This window comes from Myotis myotis, unplaced genomic scaffold (assembly GCF_014108235.1).
Source record: "Myotis myotis isolate mMyoMyo1 unplaced genomic scaffold, mMyoMyo1.p scaffold_m19_p_28, whole genome shotgun sequence".
Classification (NCBI taxonomy): domain Eukaryota; kingdom Metazoa; phylum Chordata; class Mammalia; order Chiroptera; family Vespertilionidae; genus Myotis; species Myotis myotis.
In genome coordinates, this window is record NW_023416333.1 from 2,727,600 (window position 1) to 2,738,569 (window position 10,970).

At 57.4% G+C, this 10,970-nt stretch overlaps 1 protein-coding gene across 1 annotated transcript; it reads left to right on the top strand.

Moving 5' to 3' along the window:
- Positions 1-173: 173 nt before the first annotated feature.
- Positions 174-7,973, top strand: SIGLEC10 (sialic acid binding Ig like lectin 10). Its single transcript, XM_036296171.1, has 10 exons — positions 174-759; positions 879-1,163; positions 1,436-1,483; positions 2,061-2,324; positions 4,256-4,303; positions 4,423-4,680; positions 4,768-5,067; positions 5,333-5,438; positions 5,522-5,678; positions 7,470-7,973. The coding sequence occupies exons 1-10, from the start codon at positions 309-311 to the stop codon at positions 7,683-7,685; spliced, it is 2,133 nt and encodes a 710-aa protein (XP_036152064.1). The 5' UTR covers positions 174-308; the 3' UTR covers positions 7,686-7,973.
- The last annotated feature ends 2,997 nt before the right edge of the window (positions 7,974-10,970 follow it).

The following is a 10,970-nucleotide window of genomic DNA, read 5'->3' on the forward strand; positions in this document are numbered from 1 at the left end:
GCCCCCCACGTCCTCCCACAGAGGCGACCCCGGGAAGGACCAGCTGAGCCAGCCCAACGCCAGGCAGCCGCCCGCCCACCAGGAAACACAGGCAGAGCGTCCAGTGGGCCAGATGGGGTGGGGAGTGGGGAGAAGGGGAGATCCCCGTGGTTTCAGAAGAGAAGCTCATTTCATGCATCAGTCTCCAAGGCCCCACTTCCGCCTGCCTGCCCTGGGGGCTTCCTCTTCTGTCCCTGCCCGTCTCCGTCAGAGTGTCTCGGTGGGGATGAGCCTGTCTCAGGGCAGGGCCCAGTGTCTCCGGGGCAGACATGCTCTTGCCGCTGCTCTTCGGGGTGCTGTGGGGCGGTGAGTGGGCCGAGGGCTGGAGCCCCAAAAAGGCGCAGGATCCAGATAAAGGATACCGGCTGACGGTGGAGAAGGTGGTGATGGTACCACAGGGCCTGTGTGTGCGGGTGCCCTGCTCCTTCTCCTACCCTCGGGAGGGCAACACCAAGGGTGCCCCGGTTCAAGGCTACTGGTTCAGAGACGGGACCGAAGCCCTCAGTGGTTCTCCCGTGGCCACAAATGACCAGTCCCGGATGGTGCATCAGGGGGCCAGGGGCCGATTCCAGCTCCTGGGCAGCCCCCAGGATGGCAGCTGCTCCTTGCTGCTCACCAAGGCCCGGATGGAAGACAGAGGGTTTTATTTCTTTCGGGTCGAGGGAGGCACTGCCGTGCGATACAGCTTTGTGAACAATAAGTTCTTTCTGAATGTGGCAGGTATGGAGCTGGCTGGGATGGGGTGGGAACTCCCCCTGAACCCTCCCCCTGCCTCGTGCTGGGAGGGCCCTGGGGCATGGGCCAGGGGGCACTCCCTGAAGTGCCCGCTCTCCTCCCAGCACCCACACAGGAGCCAGCCGTCTACGTCCCCGAGACCCTGGAGCCTGGACGTCAGGCGACAGCCGTCTGTGTGTTTCAGTTTCACTCGGAACACTGTCCAGCCCCTACTCTCTCCTGGAGGGGGGCTGCCCTCGCCCCCCAAGAAATCGGCGAGACAACGGCCTACGTCTCAGTTCTCACCCTCACGCCCAGACGGCAGGACCACGACACCGACCTCACCTGTCGGGCGAGCTTCTCCAGAGAGGGCCCGAGCTTCGAACGCAGTGTCCGGCTGAATGTGGCCTGTGAGTCTGGTGGGGGGCATCGGGGTGGCCAGCAGGCCTGGTGGGTGGGGAGATGGGGACGTGGTGGCCTTGGGTGGTTCTGGGGGTGGGGTCCACAGAGAGGAAGGGGTAGGGTCCTGAGCTGGGAGGGTAGGAGGGGAAGCGAGGCCATCTGATTCTCTACCCACAGGTGAGCCTGTTACTCCTCTGTCACTTGGTCTCACCGGGACGGTCACACTGTCTGTCCCATATGTTGGGCCCCTCCCCAATGCTAGCTCACGATCTCGTTGCAGATGCCCCCGAAACCCCAGTCATCAGCATTTCCTGGGACAACAGACCAGGTACTGAGGCTTGGCAGGGTGGGCCGGGGCTGGGCCGGCCCTCTTTGGAGGGTGGGGGAATGGGGCTCCTCCCTCTCGCTCTCTCTCTTTTTAATATATTCCTATTGATTTCAGAGAGGAAGGGAGAGGAAGAGAGAGTTAGAAACATCAGTGAGGAGTCCAGCCGCAGTGGCTCTGCGGTTGAGTGTTGACCTATGAACCAGGAGGCCACAGTTCGACTCCCGCTCGGGGCACATGCCTGGGTTGCAGGCTGGATCCCCAGTGCGGGGCGTGCAGGAGGCAGCTGATCAATGGTTATCTCTCATCTTTGATATTTCTCTCTCTCTTCCCCTTCCTCTATGAAATCAATAAGAACATATATTTTTTAAAAAGGAAACATCCACGATGAGAGAGAATAAGACAATCATTGATCGGCTGCCTCCTGCACCCCCGCCACACACTGGGGATCGAGCCCGCAACCTGGGCCTGTGCCCTGACCGGGGATCAAACCGTGACCTCCTGGTTCATAGGTCAAAGCTCAACCCCTGAGCCCCAGCTGGGTCTCCCTCTCTCTCCTTCCCTCTCTCCCTCTCCGCAGCCCTGGAGCTCCACGGGGACAGCCCACATCAGGAAGCCCAGAAGGGCCAGCTCCTGCGGCTGCTCTGTGCTGCGGACAGCCGGCCCCCCGCCGCCCTGAGCTGGGCCCTGGGAGACAGAGTCCTCTCCTGGTCCGATCTCCCGGGCCCCGGGGGCCTGGAGCTGGAGCTGCCCGGAGTGCAGCCGGGGGACGCGGGGCGCTACTCCTGCCGAGCCGAGAACAGGCTGGGCCTCCGGAGCCGCAGCCTGAGCCTCTCTGTGCGCTGTGAGTGTGACCGCGGCCTGGCGTCCGGTGGGGGGGGGGGGGGGGGGGAGGGAGGTGAGGGGTGAGGGCAGGGGCTGGGACGGGGTCCCAGGGCTCCAAGGAGCTGGAACCCGGGCCTGCGGGACCCACGATTCTGGTTCCAATTCTGAGGCAGGTGTTTCTTCTCCCACCACCAAGCAATTCTCTGACACCAGCTGGGTGTCCGGCAGTTTGACTCAGTTCCGACCCTCTGCACCCAGAGGTGCAGGTGCCGCGGGTTAAGGGCTCGGTCCCACAGGACTGCCCCACCTCGGACTCCATAGCAAGCCCGGTTGCCGCCTGCGCTGCTGACTATAGAGCAGAGGCTATAGGTGGGAGCTTTCCACGACCCCCTCCGCAGGGGCCACTAACTTGCTAGATCAGCGGTTCTCAACCTTCCCAACGCCGCGGCCCTTTCATGCAGTTCCTCATGTGGTGGTGACCCCAACCATAAAATTATTTTCGTTGCTACTTCATCACTGCAATTTTGCTGCTGTTATGAATCGTCATGTAAATATCTGATCTGCAGGGTGTCTTTTCATTGTTGCAAATTGAACATAATGAAAGCATAGTGATTCCTCACAAAAACAATATGTAATGATATATGTGTTTTCCGATGGTCTTAGGCGACCCCTGTGAAAGGGTCGTTCGACCCCCAAAGGGGTCGTGACCCACAGGTTGAGAACCGCTGTGCTAGATGGAGCAGCTCCCAGAATTCAAGAGAAACATACTCACCACTTACTAGATGACCCGTCTGAAATGAAAGGATATGAGGCGGGAGCAGCCAGGTGGGAGGGCCAGGCACAGGGAAAGGGCTCAGGGCTTCACGCCCTCTCCTGTCGCCACTCTCCCCAAATCTCCACGTGCTCACCAATCCCGAAGAAGCTCTCCCTCCCCCCCACACTCCCCACACACACGTTCGGGTGATTATGGAGCCTTCATTACATAGGCCTGATTGACTAAAGCCTTGGCCACTGGCGACTGAACTTCCCCCTTTTGGGAAGTCAGGGTCTGGGCCTGCAAATCCCAGCCTGACTGGTTTCCCTGGCAACCAGCCCCCATCCTGAAGTGCTTTCATTAACCTAAACTCAGGTGCAGGGGCAAAGGGCTCCTTGTGAATATCAAGACGCCTTTCTCACTCTCATCGCTTAGAAACTTTCAGGAGCTCTGTGCCAGGAATGGGGACCAAGACCAAATATCTATACCAGTGGTCGGCAAACTGCGGCTCTCGAGCCACACGCGGCTCTTTGGCCCCTTGAGTGTGGCTCTTCCACAAAATACCACGTGCGGGCGTGCACGTACAGTATGATTGAAACTTTGTGGCCCATGCGCAGAAGTCGGTATTTTGTGGAAGAGTCACACTCAAGGGGCCAAAGAGCCGCGTGTGGCTCGAGAGCCGCAGTTTGCCGACCACTGAATTCTATACAATGTACAATATACATTATAAATCACAATAGCACAGGGACCCACCCTTCTTTTTAAAAAAAATATTTTTATTGATTTCAGAGAGGAAGGGAGAGAGGGAAAGGGATGGGAACATCAATGATGAGGGAGAATAGTTGATCAGTTGCCTCCTGCACGCCCCCTAGTGGGGATCCAGCCCACAACCCAGGCATGTGATGTGCCCTTGACCAGAATCGAACCTGGGACCTTTCAGTCTGCAGGCAAACGCTCTATCCACTGAGCCAAACCAGCAAGGGCAGATCAGGCTGGTTGATGGGGTCAATGCTCAACCACTGAGCCACCCCGGACTGGCAGGGACCCACCCTTCTTACCCACCCATTTCCTTGGGTGCCTTGTGTCGGTGGGTGATTCAACCCTCCTCCCCTGCCTGCCACAGTCATCGGTCCGCAGGGACCCTTGGCCCAGAGCGAGGCCCCCGCCCGCCTGGAGCTGGTGCTGTGTCTTTTCAGATGCCCCAGAGAACCTGACCGTGACCGTCTCCCGAGCAAACGGGACAGGTAGGAAAGGAGGACAGAAGCCTCTCAGCGCCCAGGGGGCCCGGGCGTCTGGAGGGTGCGCCTGCGAAGGGTCCGGATGCCCTCAGCTGTGTGTCTGTCCTGCCCCTTCTCTCCCCTAGTCCTGGAGACACTCGGGAACGGCGCGTCCCTCCCGGTCCTGGAGGGCCAGAGCCTGCGCCTGCTCTGTGTCACCCACAGCAACCCCCCAGCCTCGCTGAGCTGGGCCCGCGGGCCACACACCCTGAGCCCCTCCCAGCCCTCAGACCCCGGGGTCCTGGAGCTGCCTGGGGTACGAACCGAGCACGAAGGCGAATTCATTTGCCGCGCTCAGAACCCGCTGGGCGCCCTCAGCGTCTCGCTGCGCCTCTCTGTGCACTGTGAGTGGCGGATGGGGCGCCTGGGGCAGGACACCTGGGTCCTGGGAGGACAGAGGCACCTCTGACCCGTCCCCTCGCCCCCCACAGACCCCCCGCAGCTGCTGGGACCCTCCTGCTCCTGGGAGGACCAGGGTCTGCACTGCAGCTGCTCCTCCAGGGCCCAGCCGGCCCCCTCCCTGCGCTGGCGGCTGGGGGCGGGGCTGCTGGAGGGGAACCATGGCAACGCGTCCCACGCGGTCAGCTCCAGCTCAGAGGGGCCCTGGACCAACAGCTCCCTGAGCCTCAGCCAGGGGCTCAGTGAGGGACTCAGACTCAGCTGCGAGGCCTGGAATGTGCACGGGGCCCAGAGCGCCTCTGTCCTGCTGCTGCCAGGTCAGGGCCCTGGAGGTGGGGCCTGGGGGGCGGGGGGAGGGGGGGTGGGAAGGGGGGCAGGGGCCGGGGTCCTGTGGTTGGAGCCCGAGCTGGGGAGGGGAAGGGGGTTCCGAGGGGGAAGGTGCAAAGCCTGGGCCTGGGGTTTGAAAGAAAAGGAGCGGAAGGGGTTGCAGGTAAGGAATGGGAGCTGGAGGCCGGAGATCCGGGGGTGGATGGGGGGCGGGAGGACCCGCGTGGGGGTGGGAGAGGCTCAGGATCGCCTGACGGTTTCCACGCGCAGAAGAGAAGGACCTCATCGCGAAGGGCTTCTCTAAAGGAGTAGCTCTGGGCACCGGCGTCACCATCCTCCTCGCCCTCGGCCTCTGCCTCTGCCTCATCCTGGCCGTGTGAGTTAGGAGCGGGAGAGGGGTGCGGGGACGGGGCGGGAGGTGCCGGGGCGCACACCGAGGCGGGCCGGGCGTTTCCTCAGCGTGAAGACTCTGAGGAAGACCCAGACCCAGACCCCAGCGGAGGAGGCAGCTCCGGAGGCGGAGACTCCGGCGAGGACAGAGCCGTGGAGGCCCAGGCTGACCCGGAGGAGCACCATCCTGGATTACATCAACGTGGTCCCCAACGCCCGCGGCCTGGTGAGTGGCCGGGCCCGGTGCCCCTTCCCCGCCCTGCCCCCGCCCTGCGCCCCCAGCTGGGACATCGAGGTGGAAAGAGAATGGCTGTTGGATTCAAAGCCTGACTCCGGCACTTACTGCCTATGAGGCTCCCTCTGAGCCTCCAGGTCTCCCTCTGTTTCCTTTGAGAGCTGGTCTGAAGGGTCAAAACGCGCCCTTGCTCGGTTCGTAGCAGCTATGCCGTTATCACCACCACCAAGGACATTGCTGATTATAATTAACTAGAGGCCCGGTGCACGAACTTTGTGCACTGTAGGGTACCTAGGCCTGGCGGGTGATCAGGGCCATTGGGGCCTTCCGGCTGCTGGCCAGGGCCTTCCTTCGTTCTGCACTGCCCCCTGGTGGTCAGTGCACATCATAGTGAGCGATGGAACTCCCGGTGGAAATCCCAAAGGGACTCTTTGCATATTTGCCTCTTATGCATATAGGTGATGTAATATTATTAGCATTGCTGAGAGGCATTGTGTCCTGGTGACTAACGGCTGGGCTGCCGGGGTTCAGACCCGCGTTCATCGCTGTGTGTTCTTGGGCAAGTCACTTAACTTCTCTGAGCCTTTTCTTGAACTTTAAAGTGGGGGGAATAGTAGACTCACCCCTGAGCCCTAGACTCACCCCTGAACTGTAGACTCACCCCTGAACCCTAGACTCACCCCTGAACCCTACACTTGCCCTTGAACTCTAAACTCATCCCTGAACCCTACACTTACCCTTGAACCCTAGACTCACCCCTGAACCCTACACTTACCCTTGAACTCTAAATTCACCCCTGAACCCTACACTTGCCCTTGAACCCTATACTCACCCCTGAACCCTACACTTACCCTTGAACTCTAAATTCACCCCTGAACCCTACACTTACCCTTGAACCCTAGACTCACCCCTGAACCCTACACTTACCCTTGAACTCTAGACTCACCCCTGAACCCTAGACTCTTGGGCACCTCTCCAGGCAGCATCTCCCTGGGATGTCTAACAGGCACCTCCAACGTAGCCTGTCCAAAGGCAAACTTATGAGTAACTACTCCATCCTCCCCTTCACAGCAAATAGCACATCTTCCCAGCTGCTCAGGCCTAAAGCCTCAGTCACCTTTCATACCTCTCTTCTCCATCAACCCCCCCCCACCACCACCACCACCACTAATCAATCCATTGCAAAATCCCTTCAAACCACTTCTCCTGCCTCCCTCATCCACGTGGACACCACCACCCCCCTCTTCTGTGGGTCCTCTCTGCTCCCACACCCCCAATCTATTTCTCTGCACATCATACCCATTTAAAGCCCCAATAGGTCCACCAACCCCCTTGAATGCAATCAGAAGGAAGGAACACATGAGTGATACTTGCTACCGACCAGTTAAGCAGAGCTTCTTAGGGCCAAAACATTTTTTTCAATGCTGACCTCTAAGGGTCACATGCACATGATTCCACGTTCATAACACTCTTGAGAGGATGAACTTGCAGGGCTGGAGAACAGATCCGTGCTGCCTGGGGTTAGGGCCAGGCCTCTGTGGGGTTAGAGCCGTCTGCCTCCTCATGGTGGTTACAGGAGCCGACCTGTGTGAGTCTGTGTGGCCACAGCAAAGAGCCACAGACCGAGTGGCTTAGACCACAGGCACTTACTTATTCACTGTTTCTGTCCCGAGATGGAATGTAACCCCAGTGCCTCCATCAGTGCCTCCCACCTGGTACCCACAAGTATTTGCTGGATGAATGAATGAATGAATGAATGAATGATGGTCGTTTTCCCTTTAGGCTCGGAATCCAAAGGCCAAGCCCAGCAGCCCTTCCAGGGCCCCTCCTGCAGCTGCTAACTCCCCAGGACGGAACATGCCCCCTCCAGCCCCAGAATCAAGGAGCAGCCAACAGGAGATCCATTATGCTGCCCTCAGCTTCCCAGGCCTCCGGCCGCAGGAGGCCCAGCAGGCCAAGGACACCAACTCGGAATATGCAGAAATCAGGTTCCACTGACAGCCCGCCCCCTGGGCGGCGGGACGGGGACCAGGCTGGGGAGAAACGCAATCACCGAGAGGATGGACGACAGAGGACACGGCCTCGCTCTCTTTCTTCTGTCGACTCCTCCAAGGATGGGCCATCCCGTCCCAGGCCGGGCATCTGCAACAGCCTGACCACTCTCTCCAGAGTGACCTTCTCTGAATACACTATCCCAGGGGTGGGCAACCTTTTGGTGAGTGTGTGCCAAACCCAGCAAAATCTCTGACTCAAAATTCTCCTGCGTGCCAGCCCTAATTTTTTGAGAACATGTTACACCTACTTGATATCTCTTAAGGCGTACGTATGTGAAGAACCGTGAAGAAATAATAAAATTCATTCGAGCGACAAAAACACAGTATATGATGATGAACAATACATTTGTTTTTTAATGTATACATGTACACTGCTAGTCCGACAGAAAGCTTTATGACTCCGTTTGATATAATCAGTGAGACTTTTGCTGCTGCATCACTGATGACAGAGATTTTACATCAGGCTTGTATTTCGTGACCTTCAGAGATATGCACGGGCTACTACTTTCATCCCTCAGGCTACTCCTGTGACGAGACTTAACAAAATTCATCACTGAGCACAAAGATTCACAATTGTAAATGGAAGATTATAAGGGAGGGTTTCGCGTGCCAGCAAAAGTTACTGGCGTGCCGTGTTTGGCACGCGTGCCAGGGGCTGCCCACCCCTGCACTATTCTGAGGACAAGAATACGTTTTTTTGTCTCAGAAGCCCAGGCACCACCCTCACTGATTCCTCACAGTCTCACTTTTCTCCAAGGCGGGAGAACCTTTTGAAAATGGCTCGACTGTGGTCTCTACGAGGCAAGCGAGCTAACCTCCCAGGCCAGGAGGTCACGGTTCGATTCCTGGTTGGGGCACATGCCTGGGTTGTGGGCTTGGTCCCTGGTGGGGGGCGTGCAGGGGGCAGCCGATGACCGATGATTCTCTCTCATCATTGATGTTTCTCTCTCTCTCTCTTCCTCTCTGAAATCGATAAAAAAAAAAAACCAACCACATATTAAAAATAAATGGGAAGAGTCAAGAGAATTTTTTGTGATGCATGAACATATGAAATTCAAATGTCAGTGTCCACTAACAAAGTGTTCTTGGAGCCCAGCCGCGTCCACCCCCTGCTTTTCTGTCTCATCCTCTGTGGCTGATTTCAGGCGGCTGCAGAGCCGAAGATACTTGGCGTCTGGCCCTTGACAGGAAGAGTGTGCAGATCTCCATCTAAAATAAACGTGCCCACTCCGTTTTGCAGAAGAGGAACCAGAAGCCGAGTTGCAGAAAGGGGTCAAGAGGAGCCAAGGCCGGCGTGACCAGCCGCAGGGCTGGGGGGAAGGTTTCAGGCCAGGAGGCGACATGGAGGCTGGGGGTGAAGGCGTCGTCGGCCTGAAAATCAGGGGAAGAGCAAACATGTGGTTGCTTGGGAAGCGGGAACACCGGCAAAGGGGAACCAGGAGGGAACGGACAGCGTGCTCCCAACCGACCAGCTGGTGACGGGGACCACTCGGAGAGACCACTGTCGAGCCATTTTCAACCAATAATGGAAAGCCACTGACCCCTGGTCAAACCTGTTGCCTAGCAACACAGCCTTATAGAACCTTGCAATTCCCCAGGTCAGAACCCTGGCCCGCCACCCCCGCCCCCTTGGTCCCTTCCCCGAGGTCACGGTTGTGATGGCTTCATGGACAGTCCTCGTGGGGGATGGTTAATAGTCACCCAGAAAACTGGGGAGCCCAGAAAGGACACTGGCCTTTGCATTAGCCCTGGCTGGTTTGGCTCAGGGGATAGAGCGTCGGTCGTGAGCTGAAGGGTCCAGGGTTCGATTCCGGTCAAGGGCACGTACCTCGGTTGCAGGTTCCCTGGCCCTGGTCAGGGTGCATGCGGGAGGTAACCAATCGATGTGTGTCTCTCATATCGGTGTTTCTCTCTGTCTCTCCCTCTCCCGTCCACTCTCTCTAAAAATCAATGGAAAGAAATCCTCGAGTGAGGATTAACAACAACAAAAATTCCCTGGCCAGTGTCTCAGTGGTTAGCGTGTTGGCCCATGCACCGAAGGGTTGTGGGTTCCATTCCCCGTCAAGGGCAGGTATCTAGTTTGTAGGTTTGATCCCGGCTCCAGTCAGGGCATGTACAGGAGCCAACCAATCCATGTCTCTCTTTCACGTTGACGTTCCTCTCTCTCTCCCCCTCCCACTCTCTCTAAAAACAACAACAACAACAACAACAAAACCAACAATGGAAAAAAAATATCCTCATTGAGGATTAACAACAGCAAAAAAGTGATGCTACACATTGGAAGAGCAGAAAAAAAAGTAGGAGTAAAGCAGAAGAGGTTGTAAGGAAAGCTGAGAAAAATATGGGTAAAAATATGGGTAAAAAGCAGCGTCATAGCAGGAGGAAGGGAGGATAGGAAATTCGTGGGTTTTTGTTGTTAATCCTCACACAGGAGGTCTTTCCGTCGATTTTTAGAGAGAGTGGGGAGGAGGAGGAGAGACAGAAATACCAACACACCTATTGGTGGCCCAGACCAGGGCCAGGGATCAAGCCTGCAGCCTGGGCATGTGCCCTTGACCGGAATTGAACCCATGACCCTTTAGTCCACAGGCCAACTCTCTATGCACTGAGCCAAACCGGCCAGGGCAGGAAGCTCATATCTGTAAGCACTTCCTATGTATCACATTGTGAGTCAATGACTTATAATGATCTCCTCTGACAACAGCTGTGGTGTGTGATTAACCGGATCTCCACTGTGGAGATATCTGAGGCTCAGAGAGGTGAATTCATTTATCTGAAGCCACACATGCTGACTGGAAACCACAGCTTCCCCCTCCCCTCCCCAGGCTTTGCATTCCTTCCTGAAGGGGGCGCTCCTGGGTGAAAGGGGCACAGAACCCAGGCAGGACCCCTGGTGTGGCTCTGGGGAGAGCCTGATCTGGCTTGTAGGCAACAGGATCAAGATGGGAGGGGGGTTTAGGGGGGTGGAGGTGGAAGAGATTTAGAAGTACCAATTGCCCGCCATTAAGCCAGTCTTGGGGATGTGAAGAATGCAGGAAATCTATATATATAAAAGCCTAAGTGACCAGTCGACCGGTTGACTGGTAACTGTGACGCACACTGACCATCAGGGGGCAGATGCTCAACGCAGGAGCTGCCCCCTGGTGGTCAGTGCGCTCAGCTGGCTGATGGGCTCCAGACGCAGGGCTCACAGCGGGCTGCCGCAGCCCAGAAATCACAGCGGAGCAGC